General features: G+C 39.4%; 1 protein-coding gene across 1 annotated transcript in view; it reads left to right on the top strand.

Moving 5' to 3' along the window:
* The first annotated feature begins 1,388 nt into the window (after positions 1-1,388).
* Positions 1,389-19,997, top strand: part of LOC122803215 (olfactory receptor 151-like) — a 34,533-nt gene continuing 15,924 nt past the window's right edge. The window contains exon 1 of the mRNA XM_044072821.1: positions 1,389-1,533. Within this exon, the coding sequence (XP_043928756.1) occupies positions 1,389-1,533 (145 nt within the window). The remainder of the gene's footprint in view (positions 1,534-19,997) is intronic.

Consider the following 19,997-nt stretch of genomic DNA (forward strand, 5'->3'; position numbering starts at 1 on the left):
CCCTTTGGGAAAAACCATGTACCCATGAATTACCACACAGGTGGCAGTACATTAAACACTGAAAGTGTGATCAGAGACTTAGGGACACAATTGGACAGTGGTCTCACCTTCAATAACCACATCACCACAATAGTCAGGAAATCCTTCTATGTGGCACACCTCATCACTAAGGGCTTTTCATCCAGAAAAAGGAGGTCATTGTCCCACTGTACTCATCACTCATTAGGCCCATTATAGAGTACAATGCCCCATTTGGTATGTACCTCACAAGACATCTGCAACAACTGGAAACGCCACAGAAACACTTCACTAAAAGAATCACAGGCCTAAAGCAGATGCCCTATGCTGACCATCTAAAAAAACTCCAGCTATACTCTTTGGCATATCGTCTACTCAGGGGTTATCTCTGCTTAACATACAAGGCCATGTCAAACCCTGAGCTGTTGGACATGCTCCACTTAAAGAAATCCCAATCCCTCAGAGCCACATGCTCCAGGGATCTAAACCTTGTCATCACAATGAACAAAACATGTTGGAGGGATAGGTTCCTGACCCAGAGACTCCCCATACTCTGGAATAGACTGCCCATACATGTCAAGCAGAGTGCCCCCTTGGCCCTCTTCAAAAGGAACCTTGACGATTGAATGGGAGATCGGAAATTCACCCTGGGGATCAGGTCATTCACCCTGCTAGACAGGGGTCCAGGGAAGTAAATACTGTGGGAAGAAATATCCAGGGAATTGTTATGGCTAGGCTTGTATAGGGCCTAGGGCTGATAGCCTAGTACCAACCTATGAACCTATACGTATGTACAGATGTTTCATTTTAAGATGGTTTGTTAGCAAAACGTGTACTTTGCCTTTTCTTTGGGGCAGGGGAGCAAAGCTGAGTTACTGTTATGGCAAAAATAAGGATATGTTGCTATTGTTACTCTCCTTTTTTGCATCCAGCCTGATGCTTCTATTTCACGTTTCTAGACTGTTTTATGTTTCTCCAGTGGGTAATACTGTGACGCTACCTTCTCTGTTTTATCTGGGAACAATTATTTTGTAGTTACGTGACACTTATATGTATTATCCTTCTGTTGTCTTTTGGGACACCAAGAAGTATGCCACCCATGTGTCTCAATCCTTGGAGACCACTCTTCACTGATGCTGAAAATCAGGTGATAGTGTATCCCTTTAGGCATCATGGTGGACTCCTTCTTAAAAGGGAACAGGGAGATATGGCATGCAGAATGCAAATTTGGCACCAGATTGTGAATGATGTGAATGCCATGGGTGGCCATGACAGCACATATGAGCAGGTGCACCATAAGGCTACTGACATGATTACATCTGCATGGAGGACAGCAGCTGCAGTAGGCTGTTACCAGGGGTGGGCCTGCTATGGAGCCATCACTAACACCAAATGAAGAGTTTCTGGTCACTGTCAATGATCCAAACAGCTCCCAGGACAGTGCAGAACAGCATGTACTAGCTGTTAGTGAAACAGTGTTAGCGACTACCAGTATGTCTCAGGAGGAGCTTCCAGGTAGGCTTTTTTATCTCAAGAATTGAATATTGTTGTAGAGTAAAATAATTGAAATCAATACATTACTTCTGTGTCACCAGAATTGTTTTTCTGGTGGGGGGCATAGAAGATTTCTACAGTTAACAATATGTTCTGATTGATTAGCTTAGGTTGGAATTGTCAGTCAAGTTCTTGTTGAAAGTATACTTAATGGACATATAAAGAGGTAAAAGTATTACCCCCTGTGTTACTGTTAATTGTGATGATGTTCCCCTTACCTTATGCTTAACTTCTTCCAGGACCATCTGGCTTGCAGAGGAGAATCTCATCTGCAGATGGTAAGCAAAACATTTTATGTCAGTACTGCTGAGCAATTTAAATAAATATTTTAGTGCATGATGCTGATGTCAGGCCTGTTGTGTGTATTGCTGTACTGTCTGTAATAGTCACACCACTGTTAGTTTGTTAGCGTATATTGGACTATAGTAGTGTAGGCATTAATTTTTTCCTGTGTTTGTTGTTATTCATCACAAGTGATCATGACAGTGGAAGTGTGGGACCTCTGGCACCTCATGTCAGTGCATCAGCAGACTCTGATAATGATGGCGGCCAAACAGAGGCACAGTCAGGGGGTGCAGAGGATGAATCTGACACTGAGGTTGACATACAGCCACCCCCTGCAATTCTATCAGACACAGACAGTAGATCTACGCCTACCCATTCCAGTGAGCCCACACACATTGTACAGGTGAAGGACAAGACAATCTATCAAGGAAGTGTAGTTACTGTGGCTTTAGTGCCTGTTGACTCTAGCCGTAGCCAAAGTATGGGTGAAGTGCCACTAAGGAGGGTTGTTAGGGGTGCTCAAAGGATGCCTGCTGTCCCTCCTTCACCCAATCCAGGTCTCTCTTTCCGTGTCTCTCAGCGTATGTTTAGGGCCATCATGGAGGCACAGGCCTGTTCCCATAGATGCTCCAGACAAATGCTCAGGGTTGTATATGTGGCAAAGGATGACATGCATGACTGTCCTTCATGTTGCTGATTCAGTGGATTGGATGAATGACACATTGTATCATGAGGGGTCTGTGAGGGAATGAGGGTTGTCTTTCATGGAACAAGCATTGTCTGTGATGGAACATCTGCTGGAAGGGGAATAGCATCCGCATGGGCATAGGTCTGTCACATCATCTGCTGTTAGCCAATGTGGCCGTGCCCGATCATGGTCCCATAGTGGCAGTGCTTCCACTACTCCATCATTGGGTGAGCTGTCCACACCCAGATGTGGCAGGCATGGAGTTGTGGTCGTGGGCATTCCCATGAAGGGAGCTTCTCCAGCAGACATCAGTGACGTTCAGGTAGCAGCAGTGCATCTGATCGTGGGTGTGGATGTACCAGTGCAACTCCTGAAAGAGCCAGATTGACAACGGTGAACTGCCACTTCAACTATGCATGGCTCACATCTGTCTGACATACCAAGATGTAGAGCTACCACAGAGCTTGGCTGTGTTTATGCAGACATTCACACACCAATTTCACCTCAGGGACCTCTACAGATCCACACACAACAGTTTCAGGGTTCAGCCGTGCAGCTTAAAACTAATTTTGTCTCACTGGCCATTTGTTGTTTTATTCAAATGTCTGCCTGCTTCTCTTTCTTACTCACACACACTCACATCCCTTTTGTGTCAGCCTAGATTACCTGTTCCCCACACACACAACACCCTGTTCAAGTGATGATAACTGTGCCATATCCCTGTTTCCTATCTTTTGGATTCAGGGATACATCAGCTTTGTGTCTGATGCAGGGTGCATAGCTGACTTATTGCTTAGTGTATCTGCATTTGTGGTATTGAACTGATAAATGTAGTTTTGACTTATATTGGCCTTGGAAAGTTAGCATCAAAATTTCCCAACTTTTTAGTGAATGATCTTGTGAAGTTTGTGATATTTGAAAACGTAATGTGTAGCATTACTTTCTAACTTCTCTCTTTAACAATTTTCCAGTACAAACATATAGTGCTAAACTGAGGGCATGCATTGACGATCAGTACTTTTGAGAGGTATGACTGTGTGAATCTTTGATGCGTAAGGCCTACTAAATAATGGAGGCATATAAGTTAAATAAGTCTCTGCTGTCACATGTTACAGTAATTTCTGTACAAATCTCCCATCTTTTACTTGCTTACAGTACCAAGTCATGAAATCCAAGGATATGCCAGTCATTCATATTATTACACAATACAACCCAGGGCCAAGATTTACCTTGTAAATGCTGTAGAACCCACAGTTTTAGTTCAGGCCTGAATCTGTCAGATGCAAGCCGTACAAAGTCAATACATGGGGAGAAAAGGTTGTGAGAGTTGTATGGCATCAGTGTTACTATACACACAATGTAGTAACCACAGCACTGCAGGAAAACCCAGTAAAGGTCCATACCCAAAATAATAAAATCGGAACGCACCGAAAGGGAAAAAAAGTTTTAATTCCACAAAAACATATATGCAGACAGGATTTAGTGCTTCAGTTTCACCAACAGAAACTTCCTCAGAATAATTATGTTAAACACAGTCTCAGTTTAAATGCACATCATTCCATGCTGATTGGTTAAAAACAGTGTTAATGACTTAATACAACTTTTAAAATGATAGCTTAGAAATTGCTTAGTGAATGTTAAAACACCACTAATGTATCTATCCTAATAAGCAACTATATATATATATATATATATATATATATATAGATATATATATATATATATCTATATATATATATATATATATATATATATATATATATATATATACACACATATATACATGCCTAGTTTAAAATTATATATAATAAATAATCATAACAAATTAGCTCTCATTTTTAATGTAGGGACTATGGAAATGTGGTCATTCAACCCTGAACTTGTACAAGCATCAAAAACCAATTGCCATACCAGTTACTGGTACTCAAGTTTTGTTTCCCAGTCCCCTCACCATTCCAGGGGTTTAACCTGATCTGTAATCCAAAATTTAAATTTTGCTTCAGGACACACAATCATGTGCCTATACAGGGCATCAGTATCCTTTCCTTTATTCATATCATATACATGTTCGTATATTCTTTGCCTTAAGCATCTTTTGGTTTTCCCAATATAGAATGCATAGCAGATTGCACAGAATGCCATGTATATCACCCCCTTTGAAACACAATTATAGTATCCATCGGTTGGAATATATCTGTTCAGGCTGGGTAAAAATAACTCAGTAGCATTAACAACCATACAACACTGTGTACAACTACAACATTTAAAAGTTCCCTTTTTTGCCTTCATATTGTAATTATTGTGTTGCGCTGCCTTTTCAAATGAATTTTTAAAATTAGCCCCTCTTCTAAAACTAACTTTAAAGGGATTTTGAAATACCCTGAGAGTACTGAGCATAACTGCAAACATATTCCAATATTTTTGTAATAATTTGTTGTATTTGTGATGAATCCCGATTGTATCTTGTCACAAAAAACATATATGAAACACTTGTGGAACCCACATTATTAATATCGACTGAGGTCCCTGGTAAAGTCGTGTTCGTATTCAATACCCAGCCATTGATCAAGGAATAATATTTTGAACCCCATCCTTTTACAATTTCTCTTAATGGGCTCAATGAGGGGTGTAGGATATTTCCTAAGAATAAACACATTTTTTATGTAATCTAGCTCTTGAATCAGTTCTTCTTTAGCTGAAGTCATCCGGGCAGCCCTAACCATTTGACCTTTAATTATAATTTTCTTCTGGAAATACAGACGATTGCTGTTAAAGTATAAATATGAACTGGAAAAATAGTATTTCCTGTGGATTCTAGATACAAAATTATGGTTCTCAACATCTTTGGAAATATGCACATCCAAGTATGAGATGGAAGAGTTATCCACTGTATGCGTAAATAACAAGACATCAGTGGTGGTCTGTAAATATTCCATTAAATTATCCACCAGATCAATACAGCCCTGCCATACAATAAAGATGTCATCCAGGTAACGATAGTAAGCCCAAATATATTTGTAGTATTCACACTTAAATATATATTGGATTTCTCAATATAGTAATACAAGGTTAGCATATATCGGGGCACAAGCAGCACCCATTGTCACACCATCTAACTGTTTGTAGTATTGACCTTGGAAGTAAATAAAGTTATTTTTCAAGATGAGTTCCATATTTTCCAAAATGAGCCTGAATTCATTCCTAGATAGGAAATCAAAGCTGGCCAATATCTCCTCAAATCAGGCCAATCCTGTCTGGTGAGGAATCACTGAAAAAAAAGGTATTTTACATCAATAGTGATTAAACTTAAACTGGCATCAAACACTAATGCACCCATCACTAAATCCTAAGAATCTATCAAAATATGATGGTAAAGACCATTACAAGGTTTCAATTTGTAATCTATGTACATTGCCAAAGGCTGGGTCTTAGAGCCAGTCGATGCTACAATCGGTCTCAGTGGGGGGTCTACCACATTCTTGTGTACCTTGGGGATTCTAAAGATTCCCAAGATGATGTTTTTTTTAATCATAAAAAAATTGTAGTTTTTAGATCTATCATACCTTGTAAAAGGTTAACCTCCAGGATTATATCTATTTTCTTGTATGCTACCTCAATTTAATTTCGGGAAACTTGACAATATCTACCTTCCTCATTGAGTATTTCCAGCATTTTACCTGTGTAGTTCCACTGTTCCATGATAACTACATCCCCCCCCCCCCCGATCAGGCTTCATAATTCATAAAGCCTTTCTTTCACTTAGAGCCTGAAGTAAACATCTCTCATCATGGCTTAAATTATCTCTGTACCATCTCTTGATCTTAAAGTATTGTTTTATCTCATTCTCGAGTAAACTATTAAAATTAGTCAAGATGGGATGGAGGGGTGGATTAAAAATGATATTCCTTGTAAGTCCTTTATAAGTATTTAAGCCTAGGGAACTAATAATTTCACTGTCCTGATAGTCTACCTGCAGAATACCTCCAACTAGCAGCCCCTTCCATAGTTTACCCTATAAGCATACTCCTGAACAGGTCCATTCAATAATCCTGGATACCAGATATCTGGAAAAAAAATCATTTGTCATTCCTCTACATAAAGGCAGCAACAACTCTGACATCTCAAACTTCCATACTATTGCCATTCTTTCTCCTATCTCTAAAATATTAGAGAAGTGCATCCACACACAGCTCATAAATCTAGTTAAATACCAATTGCTTTCTCCCACTAAGCACATCTTTAGGTCTGTGCATAGCACCAACATTGCCCTCATCTCCTTTTTAGACACAGTAAATAGAACCTGTGACTGACTCCTTAGTTTCAGCTCTATTTCTCGCTCTATCACAGGAACAAGTAAGTAAGTAAGGAACAATGGCAGAGACATATTGCAACAGGTCTGTAGGAAACAGTAAATAATACTCTCAGTAGTACTACCCGTTTTCATAGTGAAAATAATGCACAGAAAAAGCATACTCCACATAAGCATAGTCATTACATACTCTGCAGATGTCTTCATAAACACAGATACATAAATGGTATACTAACAATACTACAAACCACATGTAAAATGTATGACACAAAAGCAAAAATTTCATACACATATAAGCACTACAGATACACTCCACAGTAATGTATATATATACATTCACTAGATAGTTCACTTGTGGTAATTAACATTTCATGCGAAACTATTCCAAGTTATCTCTTCACATTGCACTGGGCAACTCTTACATCACTGCATACCGCAACTGTAATACTCCAGTATGCAAACCGGTGCTGCTTTTTATCATAAAATCTATCTATGAATGCTGCAAGGCATAGTAGGTATTATGCAAATAACATGACAGTGATGCTGGCAAAGTAGCAATGTTGTATTCCAACCATCTAATCACTTATCAGCCTTATGCATATCACACAGAAATGTTGTACATGTGTGTCCATCATCATAGTATAGTATCATACTAGAATACTAGACCATTGACCCAAGAGGACATTTTGAGCCTAGTCGTGCTTTCCAGCAAAAGTTCATAGGTTTTTGTTTCCAAGGGTTTTATGGGGTATATATACTTCAACATGGCTGACTGAGCACTTACAAGATAGAGATGTAGGTGCCAGACCAAGGGTATATTTGCAGTTCCCCTTTCACTGACCCAAGTTTTGCTTGAATAAATGCAGAGATGAACTCTGCTTCACATGGATGAAAAGCCTGTTCCAGAGAGGGAGGATCCTCTGAGACACATACTTGTCACTCCAGCATGTCCTATTTATGTTGCATTCAAGATTTAGGTCCTGGATTGGGTGATCCTGATGCTCTTTGTTTTACAGATGTGCAACAAGTCCATTAGAGCTGGATTGGAGGATGCTTTGTAAACCATGCATAGGTCACCTGTCAGCAGTTTGTAGGAGAATGAATATAAGGACAAGGATTTGAGCCAGTCTATATTTATTTATTTTTATTTTGTTTTACATTTGTTGACCGGACTAGTCTAGCTGGATATATGTCCATTTTAAGTAGATGCCCTGGGAGATAAGCTCCAAACAGTTAAAATAAATTCACATCAAATAAATACATGTTTAAAATGCAAATACATTTACAGTAAAAGAGAAAAAAACGATAAAGAAAAAAAATATAACTGGTCACATATTAATAAAGTATAAACATGCAGTATATTATACTTGATTAGTACAATACTGTTACAAGTAGACATTCAGAAAGAATAATAGCATAATGTACAGTAAGTGCAGATAAAGGAAAGTAAGAAGAGGTAGCAGTTATGTAATACATCTAGTAGTAAAACGTGCAATATATATATATATATATATATTTTTTTTTTTTTATATAGTAGTAATAGTAGTAATTAATACTATGATGGAGAAATAGATCATTAGATGTTAAGTTGAAGTAAATGCAGGGTTCTGAAGGTAAGGATTGAGTCATGTATCAAGAGCTAGATAGTCAGTCAGGATTAGTACAGGGGCACAACCACTGTATTTTGAGGAAGAGCTTAAGATTCTTTTTAAAAAGAGTTATGGAGGGAATTGTAGATAGTTCAGAGGGAAGTAGGTTCCAGTTTTTTCCAACAGTATTAGAGAAGAGGCAGTCTCCAGCCTTGTTGTTTGCTTTGTCAATATTTACAAGAAGTTTGTGTGCGGATCTTAGAGACTTCAGGTTATGGTAAGGGTAAATAAGAGTAGATAGAATAGGTGTTTTGGCAGGTTGATACAGTATATTATGGGTGATGGCTAGTTGATTAATTTTCAGCTGCTGCTGAAGTTCAAGCCAGCCTAGTTGCTTTAGATTAATACAGTGGTGGGTTCTGAAAGGGTTACCTGTAGCAAACCTGGCTATGCTATTGTAGGAGTTTTCTAATTTCATAAGATTATTTTTTGACAGGTTAGTAAATATGGGTGAGGCATAGAGAAGGGAAGAGATTAGGTGGGAGTGGGCAATAGTTATTCTAGTTGCTGGAGTGAGGTAGGGTTTGATTCTGTAAAGAGAGCCTATTTTTTATTAATAGTTTTCAAGGTGTTGCTGATATGGGTGTCGAAGTTAAGGTTGTTGTCAATGGTGATGCCTAGCAGTTTGGTAGTAAGATCTTGTGATATAGGTGTGCCATTTTTTAGATATTATTGTAAAGTCTATTTGGGGGGATTTACTGGTAGGTGTGAAAAGGAGGAGTTTAGGTTTTTTGGGTTAGGTAGGAGACAGCATTGTGTAAACCATTGTTCAACAGAGTTAAATATGTGTTGTGTCAGAGAGTGAAGTTCTGATATAGATGTGGTGGCTGAGCAATTAAGTGTGGAATCATCTGAATATTGTATGCATGTAGCTTGGGGAACTGCTTGGTGGAGGTCATTGATGAATAAATAAAACAGGAGAGGACCCAGTATGGACCCTTGAGGGACACCAATGTTAACAGGTAGATGGGTAGATTAAGTGGAGTTCCAGAGTACAGCTTGATGTCTGTTATTTAAGTAGGACTCAAATCATTTAATAGGTAGAATGTCAAGTGACAGAGATTGAAAAATATGTATGAGTATTTGATGATTGACCATGTCAAAAGCCTTGGACAGGTCTAAAAAAAGTGCAGAGGAAAGGGTGTTAAGGTTACGTTTGTTGTTGATGTTGTCTGTAAAGGAAAGGAGGTCAGTGGTGGTACTGTGGCAAGGTCTGAAACCATGTTGGGTATTAGAGAGCAAGTTATTTTGGAGAAGGTGGTCAAGCAGTTGCTTGTGGATGCACCTTTCCATAATCTTAGATAAGGGAGAGAGTAGGACTATGGGGTGATAGTTGGAGAGTTCAGTAGAATTACCACCCTTATGAAGGGAATAATATGGGAGACTTTCCAAAGTTTAGGGACATATCCCTCAGTGATGGTTCTATTGATTAGTATGGAGATAGGGTAGGCTATGGATTTGGCTGCTAATTGTAAGTATTCTGCGGGTAGTAAGTCAGCAGAGGGAGTACATGGTTTGAGTTTTTGGATGAAGGAGAGAATATAAGCTGTTGGGACAGGTTGGAAAAGAAATAGGGGTGGTGGGTTTGAGTTAGAATTAGATATAGTTGCGTTTTGACTAGAGAGGTGACTGGCAAGAGTTTGAATTGCTTTGGTCAAAAAGGAATTAAAGTCATTAGCAATTTGCTTGGGGTTCTCTTTGTCTGTGCCTTGTGGGTTGGGTGTGATAGATTGACCGGGCTGAAGTAACTGATTAATGTTTGCCCAGAACTTTTGTGGGTTATTCTGGTGTGTTTGCTGAGATTGTAGGTAATAGCTTTTTTTATCAGTCAATATTGCTTTTTTAGTCTCATTTCTCAGTTGTTTGTAGTGTTGGTGATCAGGAGAGTTTTTAGTTAAGCGAGATTTGTTCCAGATTTTATTTCTGAGATGGATTTTTTGCTTAGATTCTTTAGAGAGCCAAGGAGCAGATTTAGTTCTTATCCTAATAGAGTCTATCCTATATAGGATTGTTTTCCACGCCATGTATTCTTTCAGTGAGAAATCTCTAAGGATGCTTCATTTGTTGCATATGTCTGACCAGGTACATGCCAAAGGGGACATTGTATTAAATGACTGTTCTTATAAGAGCAGAGTACAATGGAATGATGACATGTTTGATCTAGATTTCATACCCCTGCTTATAAGTTGCGCAGCATAGAATTATATCCTCACTACAATAGACACATGACGGTTAAATGCCAAATCACTGGCTACATGCATTCCCAAATCCGGCCTACAGAGTCTACTCTTTGGGGGTGTATTGCTAGTGTCATAGTTTGCTGGGTGGCCATCATTCCACATGAAACCATGATGTATTTTTTGGCACTGAGTTTTAGACCATGACTCTGGCACCAGTTATTAGTCTGTGTCAGGTCTCCTTGGAGGATATTTCTGTCTTGGGAGGATTTAGTGACTGCACCAAGAGTGCAACCATCCAAAAATATGGTCAGTCAGAGGCCCTTAACATTAGCCCTGACCTCAAATATAAGATGCCAAACAGGAGTGGCTCCAGTACTGAGCCCAAAGGCACCGCACTAGTAAATGGCTTTTTTGTGGCGGAAGGCTGTCCTATTCTAATTTCCTGGGACCCCTGTCTGCATGACAGCTGGCAATCCATTGGGCGATGTAGAGTTTATACCTAGTTTAGTAAGATTTTCTACAATGCCTGAGTGTGGTATTCGGTCAAATGCTTTGGCCAGGTTGAGGTAGACAGTATGAAACATTTTGCCCTCATCCATTGTTTTGGCGACTTTCTCAAAGAAGTCCACCAGGTTCATTAGGCAAGACCTGCCCTTGACAAACCTAAGCTGATTTGGGTCAAATGTCTGTAGGTTACCTATGTTGTCATTTAAGATATCCATAATTATTATCTCCATAACTTTGCTTATCAGGCTAGTCAGTCTTCTGAGTCGATAATTCCCTGGGTCCATGGATGGCCCACCCTTGTGCAGCAAGATAACTGTTGCAGTCCTCCATTCATTTGGTACAAAGCTTGTTTGGAGACTCTGGTTAAATATTACTTCTAGTGGTCCTGATAGTTCATGCTTCATGCTATTAAGGAGGCATTATGGGTTATTATCAGTCCAGCATGCATCAATGCAGTGCACTTGGCCTTGGACAGCACCTAGAACACCTGATCTTAAGTGATAGCTGGGGGAGTTATCGACATGGGCATTTCCTGAGGGGCATCTGGAGGGGAAAGGGAGGTAAATTTGGAGCTAAATTTGTTGGCTAAGAGGTTTGATATATCTTCCAGCTCTGTATATGAAGCCCCATTTACAATTTGTGCATTGCTGTGTATTGCTTTTGAGGTTACAGTCATAGGTGAAGAAAGCTTTGTGATTGTCCATGTGCTGGGAGATTAATTTTACCTCAGGTTTGGCATTGGAGGACTTTATTATCTCCCAGAGTTGTTTGTTTAGGTTGATAAAGAATTTTTTTTCCTTACTGGTCATTGCACTTCCTAAATTAATAAGAATTTCCTCCTTTTTATTTAAAATACTAGTGTAGGGATTCCACCAGGGTGGGTTGTGTTTTGAGTTGATCCCGTGCTTAATCCAAGTAGGTACAGCTGTCTCTATAAAGCTGCCAGTATGACTATATAGGGTTTCTGTGAATTATTTTGCATAAGCAGTGGTGTTCTCAGGGTTGGCGGGGGGCTTGAAATTTTGCCAGGATGTCACTTAGTAGCTGGTGTCCCTGGTTTCCTGGTTTTACCTTAATGTCAAAGGAGACAGCTTTATGATCTGACCTGACTATGTGGACATACAAGGGAGGGTGCAGGGTTCTGTCATGTTTGTGAGAACCAGGTCAAGGATATTTGTGCCACTAGTGGGTGTACAAACTAAATGGTCTAAGGTGTTTGCATTTACAAAGTCCAGGAGTCTTTGGACTTGCATGTTAGTGGTTGTGTATGATTCACAGTTTTTACTGGGGTAGTTAAAGTCACCCATAAGTATGGTGTTAGGTTGAATGGGTATCATTTCTAGTACAATTAAGTATGTATTATGATTTTCCTGGGTCATAGAGAGGGACATGTATCTTGTAAGGATATAGCATGGAACTTTTCTAAGATGATTCTGATGTGGAGAACCTCAAGTGCATCATACTCACAGACCTGTCTTGAGGTGCATTTTTTTTTGATGTAGAGACATCTCTACCTTTTGTCCCTTCCTGTGCAGTAGTTGGTCTACATGTGCAGAAAGCATTGTAGCCCTGTACTGTTTGTGTGCTTTTGATGGCTTTAAACCATGTCTCAGTAACTGCACAGACACTTTTTTCCAGGATGAGGAGAGCTTGCAGGGAGTGAAGTTTCTTGTTTAGACTCCTGCCATTGAACAGCAATATCTTCAGATTTTTCTGTGCTGGTTGTGTTATGTCAGTAGGTTTATCAAGTTGGCAATGCCTGTAAAAGGCAGTATGGGAGTGGACAAGGTTTTAGCTGATGTGCAAAATCTCAGCCAGGACAATTGCAGACCATCCCCTGGTAAAGCAGCATGGTCCGTTGACCATATCCTCCCAGGATGAAAAATATTGTACCACCTTCAAATGACACCATAATCTAAGCCAATTATTAAAGTCAATTATTTTTTGTTCATATTGTGGCATCATCCTAGGAGAAGATAAAATGTTGCAGTGCTAGGCTCATACAGGTCTGGGACACATAGTCTGAGAGTCATGTCTCTCCTCATGTAGTCCAGGGAGACATGTCTCAGGTTGTTTATGCACACATGAACTATGACTGAGTCATACTGGTACTTGTGGTTCAACAACCTCAGTGCATGTGTTATCTGATGGGGTCTATATTAGAACATCGAGGTTTAAAACCTTCGAATGTTCTAATATCAAACCCTACGGAGTGAAAGCTGAAAATATCAAAGAAACAGAAACTCAAATTCTTTCCTAGGGAAAGAATTTGGTTGTCTGTTTCTGTTGCTTTGGTATTTTCAGCGCTGTAGTGGAAAGTTACAGGTCGGGATCAGGTAAGTGTGTGATTGTGTGGATGTAAGGGTTAGGGTGGGTTAGGTGAGTTAGGGTTAGGGCACGGGTTAGGTATGTGTGCGATTGTGTGGATGTGAGGGTTAGGGCAGGTTAGGTGAGTTAGGGTTAGGGAGCGGGTGAGGTGAGTGTGCGATAGTGATGGACCTTACGGTTAGGGTTTGGGTTAAGGTAAGTGGATAGTTAGTGGTGTGTGTATAGTTTAGTGTAGGGTTAGTTGTAAGATTTTAGTTGTATGTGTGTGGATTGCTGTTTGTTTGGTGTGCTTGTGTTGTGTGTATGTGTTTTGGAGCAGCGATTTTTTTCCCTAGGAAAAAAATTGCTTTTCTGACAGTTCGAGATTGTAAGCTTTCACTTACATAGGGTCAATTAATCACCGTTCGCTTCTTTCAGCGGTCAGTGATCTAATATAGACCCACCTGATGGATGCTGGCTCCTGACAGACAGCTGATCATGACTCTTTCCTTATTTATCCTGGCTAGTGGGATATCTGTGTATGTAACCATAATATTTGGCTGTATGGTGGTGTGCCCTTTATGCTTAAAAGCTGAGACACAGTAGGATGTGGTTGTATGTGTTGTGTTAGATACTGGTTTTGCTGAAAGAGCTTGTGGTTGCTGAGGATACATTTTGTTCACACAATGTTTGGTATTTCTTACTTGTTTAGGGAGATTACATTTAAGAGCCTCAGCATATGCGGGTCTATAAGTGTGGTCCGTACTATGTTAAGTAGTTGTAGTGTGTGTGTGTGTGTGTGTGTGTGTTTGTGTGTGTGAGTGTGTGTGTGTGTGTGTGTGTGTGTGTGTGTGTGTGTGTGTGTGTGTGTGTGTGTGTGTGTGTGTGTGTGTGTGTGTGTGTGTGTATGTTACTGACAGCCTGTTTGTTATTATAAGTGCTTCTATGTGAGAGCCTAGCCTCCAATGACATTATGTAACTACATCTCTTACTCACCATATGAGTTTGTTTAAAAATTAAGTGGTTGTCAGTAATCATGATTGCTGTATTGCCTCAGGATACACACATCCACCTGGCTGGCTGCTGAGGTAGCAGGAATGTGCATGTCCATGACTATGGATCCTTATTTCTTGTCCTACAAGGGGAAGGTACAAGAGAGGTGTAGAGCTGGCTAGCTTGGTCACTGTAAGAGTATAGAATGTAATCAGGGCTATTTAGGACCCAAGTCATAGGGGAGGGTCCACAGTACACAACTAGTTGCTCTTTGTGCAACTATGTACTGTGGAAATTTCAGGGTTAGTTTTATATGGAAAATTTCAATTCTGTGTCCCTGCATATAAACTGGGCACTGCTAACCACCTCTGTGAGGTGAGCAGCACTGCACAAATGAGCCACATTAATAGATTCCGAGAAAACAGATTAAATAAAGCAAATACTTCTCTAACCAATTCAGCAGTCTCATTTAAAACTTTCTTGTGTGATCCCCAGCTTAGACAGACCTCTGACCAGGTAACTTTTTACTCCCACTAGAAAAGCAGTCCAAGGCCTTCTTAATGTAAAATCACACTACAGTTAGCCCAAAGTGAATTCAAACAGGAGAATCATGCAAACTAGTTAGAAACCTGCCCTTTTAAAATGGCTACAATGCAGAGAAACCAGCACTAATTCCAGCGAAAATCAGGGCCCATTATAATGATAAAGGGCAGAAAAATACAATAAATAATTTGTAAATACAGTAGCAGTACTCTTAAATATCTAACAAAAGTAAAAAAAAGTCAGTTTAACATACTTATCTTTGTTAGGACAGAAGTGCATAAAAGCCAATTGTTTGAGAGCTCTGCGAACACCTACAGTATGAAATGTATTGGCCAGTGAGAACAGTATGTCCTACACATAGCTATATGACCCTGTATGCGGATGTACTTTTCTCTTAACATCCTATGCAGCTACACCCATCTAATTAGCTTGGCCCTCAAACCCTGTGTTTATATGGTGTAATACGTCAGCCCCAGCCCTGACAAGTAACACCAACAATTGTCATGGACACACTCATACACACAGACACACACACACACACACACACACACACACACACACACACACACACACACACACACACACACACACACACACACACACATTGACATACTGCACAGCACACCAACAAGATAGCATCACCTGCAAAATGCTGCAGACAGTACAATGAGCCCTTTGCAAAGATAGCGGCATTATAGAGTGGATAATATATTACTAGGACATAGCACTTCTGCAGGAGCTACTCTTGTGGCCTGTGACAGTGCATATACAGCAAAACACAAGTATTTTGTTCTTATGCATGCAGACACATAAAAGAAAATACAACCCGCAAAAGCGGCCTAAAAAGATATGTATTACATGGGCTATACTACACATAAACATGGTTCAAGCTATATGTTCCACTGATCCCATTTGGTAATAGCAGCACCAGTACAGACTGCATTAGCAGTATGCTGCATGACACAGTGAGGAAGTGTTTGCATAACGTAGGACAAAATGCCATGGATATGTAAACCATGTCATTGTTGTTTCCTGTTAGCAGCACTTGTGCATTAAGTGCAATGTGCCAGGAGAACATACATGTTGGGCAGGACATATTTGTTTCAAAGCAACTGCTGAACTATTGAATGTATGTTTAGCACAACAAAGGATGAAGGCTCTATGTAGTCAATGTCTCATCTATATCTCATGTGTCCATACATAAAATTCCTGTAACCTATTTATCTTTAGGTTCATAGGTAAGTAGTAATCAGTAAGTTTGCCGACAATTCCAAGCCTAGCCAACAATCCATATTTATATGCTTCCTTCTGCCTCAAGGAGAGCAACACAAAAACAACCGTTTGCCTAAGTTCATCTTGAAGGTGACAAGGGTACTACCCTTACTGACATGCAGTAGTGAAAGTTTGTTTCAGAGATGTGGAAAACATTGGGATATTAATCTATCATACTAACAGGTCTTATTTATTTGCTGATGAAGATTTGGTTTATTTTACCTGTATTTGAAGAAACTTTTGTCCTTTGAAATAATACAAAGTCAAATAGGGTTGAACTTTTCATGGGTTCATAGGTTCATAAGTATTTTCTAGGCTATTGAGCTCCAAGGATTATTAAAAACCTAGCCATACTTTCCGTTTGTAGTTCTTAGCCCTTATATCTTAAGTATGAATAACCCACAGGAGAAGAACAAGGATATGTTTGAAAATTACTTGTTGCCACTTTCTGTAAGAGCCATGGGTGAATTTATGTTTTCCTATCCAGTCATTAAAGTTTCATTTGAATAGAGCAAGAGAAGTACTTTACTTTATGCATAGTGGAAGAAGGTTCAATAGGAGCAGTAGTCTCTGTGATACATATCTGTCCCTCCAACATGTCCTGTTATGTTGAAAAAAAATTGAAATTCCTTGATTGGGTTTTTATGCTACCGCTGGACTTGTGAATGTGCAATAGGGCTGACAGGATAGAGACTGGTGAGGCTCTATGCATGAGGCACAGGTTACATCTTAGTAGAGCTTGTGCAATACTGAGAAATGGGTCAAAGCTTTGCTATGGTCTGCATTTTTTTATGATTTCATCCCTTGATTTTTTTAATGAAGCAGCATTGCGGTCATTTCAGTTGTGCCAAGTATTTCAATAGGTACATACGGAAATGAGTATTATATTCAATGATCAGTCTACTGAGAGTCAAGAGCAGTGGAATGATTAAATTCCTGAACCTGGATGTCATACTTTGAGCTATAAGCAGGGTGATGAAAAAGGTCTTCCTTTACTCTACAGAATCTAATCTGAATCTCCTTCACTGTCTTATTCTTTACAATTAGTAGCTTAACTTTTATCCTGTCTTCTACCAGAATCCGGAAAAGAATTGATTGCTATAAACTGTTGTTCCTATAGCATACAATATGCTATCAAATTTTTGTATATACAATACCAACACCAAATATGATTGTTTAAATGCCTTATTTTGCTTCTTATTAATTACTAAGATTGTATAATTTTTTTCATTTTTCTATTATTGTAAAGTATCACTTTGTAAATCTGTACTATCTTTGGAGCTTTTCTACCCAGGCCTCCACTGAAAATGGGTTTCTGACCTCATGGACTTTCCTGGTCAACAAATGTCAATCAATCAAGCAATCAATACATAAATAAATACAATAGTGGATATGTGATAATCGACACAGATCCCCATGGAAGAGTCTATAAGAAAATTAATATAGAAAGGTGGTTGCCAGTCTTTCCTCATAACTAAGAATTGTGAAGCCAATAAGCTTTTCAGTTAGAAACCTCCGATGTATCTCAAGTTGACTTATATGATTAGGCAAATACATATCAAAGGGAATAATGGGCCTGATGAGAAATAAGTAAAGGGAAATAAGGACTTCTTTTGCTCTAGGGTACATGACTTTGGAAATGATTTGAGCCAGAAAGAATGACTTTCTAACCACTGTGGTGACATGATAATCTAAAGATAAGGAATTATCACCAAGAGTCCCAAGATCTTTTACAACAGTGCCTGATTGGAGGAGTGTGTTACCATGGACTAAAACTTAATATAAGTAATGTATAGTAGTATCCTTTGGGAAGTCATCTATCACTGGTAACTATCATATTGATAACACATCCCTTAGAGTTGACCCTGTAGTCAGGGACTTGGGGGGACACATAGACAGTAATCTAGCCTTTGACCATCACTTGGCTAAAGTAGTGAAGAAATCATTCCATGTTGCACAACTTATAAACAAAGGTATGGCATCTAAGTCCAAGGAAGTCATTGTTCCACTGTATTTTGCATTCATCAGACCTATCATTGACTACAATGCCCTCTTTGGTATGTACCTAACCAGGCATATCCAACAATTGGAATGTCCACAGAGGTTCTTGACTAAAAGAATACATGGTGTAAGCAAAATGTCCTATGCAGACCACCTCAAGGCCCTATCCCTGTATTCTGTCTCCTACAGGCTTTTGAGGGGAGATCTATGTCTGGCATACAGGACATTATCAGACCCCACTCTGCCGGGCTTCCTTCATATTCGCAAAATAAACACCACCAGAACTACCCATTGTAAAGACTTAAACCTTGCCTGTGATATAAATACGACCTGTTGTAGAGACAGGTATGTATCCCAGAGACTACCCCATTTCTGAAAAAAGCGCACCATCTATGTGAAGCAGAGCTCCTCCCTAAACCAAATCAAGTGCAACTTTGACAACTGGATGGGGAGCAGGAAATTCATCCCTGGTTTGGCACCCATGTCTCTAATGGACACAAGCAGCCTGTAAGTGGTTCATCTCCCAGGCCCTTGTTTATAAATGTTTCATCTCTCAAGCCCCTGCTTACAGTTATCAAAGGTATCAGAACTTGTCAGAGATTTGGGATGCATTGCTAGGCTTAAAAAGGCCCTTGTGGTCATTAGCCTAGTAAACGTATATGAACCTATGAACCTATATACGATGGGAAAAAAGTTTGGTTTACCAAAATAAGCTATACTACATTTGTTTCACATTTAATTTGAGACCATTATCCTTGTACCAGTAGTTAACATGGTCTAACCAGTACTGGAGCAATTCTGAAGCAGTGGAAGATTGAACAACAACTCCTAATTTACAATCCTCTGCAAATGTAGATAATCATTGACCAGGAATGCTGGCCTGAAGGTCTGAGAAACAGATGAAAAATAGGAGAGGCCCAGCACTAAGCCCTGTGAAATACCACTGGTAAATATTTTACTTCCAGAAGTGGCACCTATAATTCTAAACACATGGGTTCTGACAGACAACCAGTTAGCTATCTGCCATACATAAGCATTTATAGTCAGAAGTACAAGTTTGTCAATAATGCCTGGATGGGAAATAGGGTCAAAGGCCTGACCAGGTCTCGATATGCAGTATGTAGTATGTGACCAGTATCCATTCATTTGATTAGTTTTTTTTCAAAGAATGTAATCATGTTAAAGATGCAAGGCCATTCTTTGATAAAGCCAAGTCAATTAATGTCCACGGTTAACAGATTTTTATTGTCCAGTTTAACTGAAGTCTGAGAAAGTACATTCTGTAGCTTTAAATATGAGGCTAGTGAAACTGAGTCTATATTTACCAGGGTCTGTTTTAGGGCTACCCTTATGCAATGTCATTACAATGGCAGTTTTCTAAGTAATCAGCGGATAGGGCTTGGATTAAAGAGTTTAAGTAAGAAATCAGATAGAACATATTTGGCACTGATAATCAGCCAACCTGGTATGTTATCTGGGCCCATAAATGAGGTGTTCTTTGAGAGTGCTGACAGGACATTTTCCATAGTAATTAAAGGAGTAGCTGTCGCTAGGGAATTTGTGGAACAGCAATAACTGGGGCTAGAGTAAAAGGTGCACTATAGTTGTCAGTTAGGATATTAGTTCTTTCCTTTACGAAAGACTGAGCAGTATCATTGTGGACTAGCTCTGAACATTGTTGGCTGTTAGTT

Source organism: Protopterus annectens, chromosome 5.part1, assembly GCF_019279795.1.
Source record: "Protopterus annectens isolate FY-2018-M chromosome 5.part1, PAN1.0, whole genome shotgun sequence".
Taxonomy (NCBI): Eukaryota; Metazoa; Chordata; order Ceratodontiformes; family Protopteridae; genus Protopterus; species Protopterus annectens.